General features: G+C 49.5%; 1 protein-coding gene across 1 annotated transcript in view; it reads right to left on the minus strand.

Moving 5' to 3' along the window:
* MACF1 (microtubule-actin crosslinking factor 1) overlaps nt 1-641 on the minus strand; it is a 223459-nt gene that overhangs the window by 109936 nt on the left and 112882 nt on the right. Inside the window, exon 28 of the mRNA XM_025198710.1 lies at nt 489-627. Coding sequence (XP_025054495.1) covers nt 489-627 — 139 coding nt within the window. The remainder of the gene's footprint in view (nt 1-488; nt 628-641) is intronic.

A 641-nucleotide genomic window follows, 5' to 3' on the forward strand; every position in this document is an offset into this window, starting at 1 on the left:
GGCTGCTGCTATACAGTATAACAGGAATTTCTTCAATAAAGCATTTAAAAGAGCATGGAAGAGCAGTGAATGTAGGGCAGGTAGCCCTGCCTGACACCGCCCTGGAGAGGGGATTATTCTTCCTCCATAATCCGCAACAAAACCGGCCAAATCTAGGACTCGGAGATGCAAAATATTGTAAAGGCTGGTGCCCACTTTAGATGAGTCTTGTAAGAGTCACCATCTGTGAGCACAGCCCAAAGGATCTGCCAGGTGCCACCAGCACCAGCCATGCAAAAACATCTAGTGACCTTATCTACCAGGTCATCTGCTCTTCTGACAGCACCCACAGCAACAGGGACTGCATGGACTCAGCGAGGGAGCAAGGCAGATGTACAAAGCAAATCAGATGGACAGAGGGAAAAATACAGTTTTACAAATGCCAGAGAGCCAAGACCAGCATGACACTGGTTTCAACTGCGTACTGCTGGAGAAGTAACGTGACCCACCTTCAGCGTAGCTCTGTGAGACTGCATGGCAGCTAGATCTGCTGGGACTGCCTCCTCCTGGCTCAGTTTAACCTCATACCCCTTGACCAGTGACTCTGCTCCCTGGGTATCCCGAACAATCAAATCAACCATCTTTAGCCTAGGAGGGAAAGA

The sequence above is a fragment of the Alligator sinensis genome, unplaced genomic scaffold (assembly GCF_000455745.1).
Source record: "Alligator sinensis unplaced genomic scaffold, ASM45574v1 scaffold337_1, whole genome shotgun sequence".
Classification (NCBI taxonomy): Eukaryota; Metazoa; Chordata; order Crocodylia; family Alligatoridae; genus Alligator; species Alligator sinensis.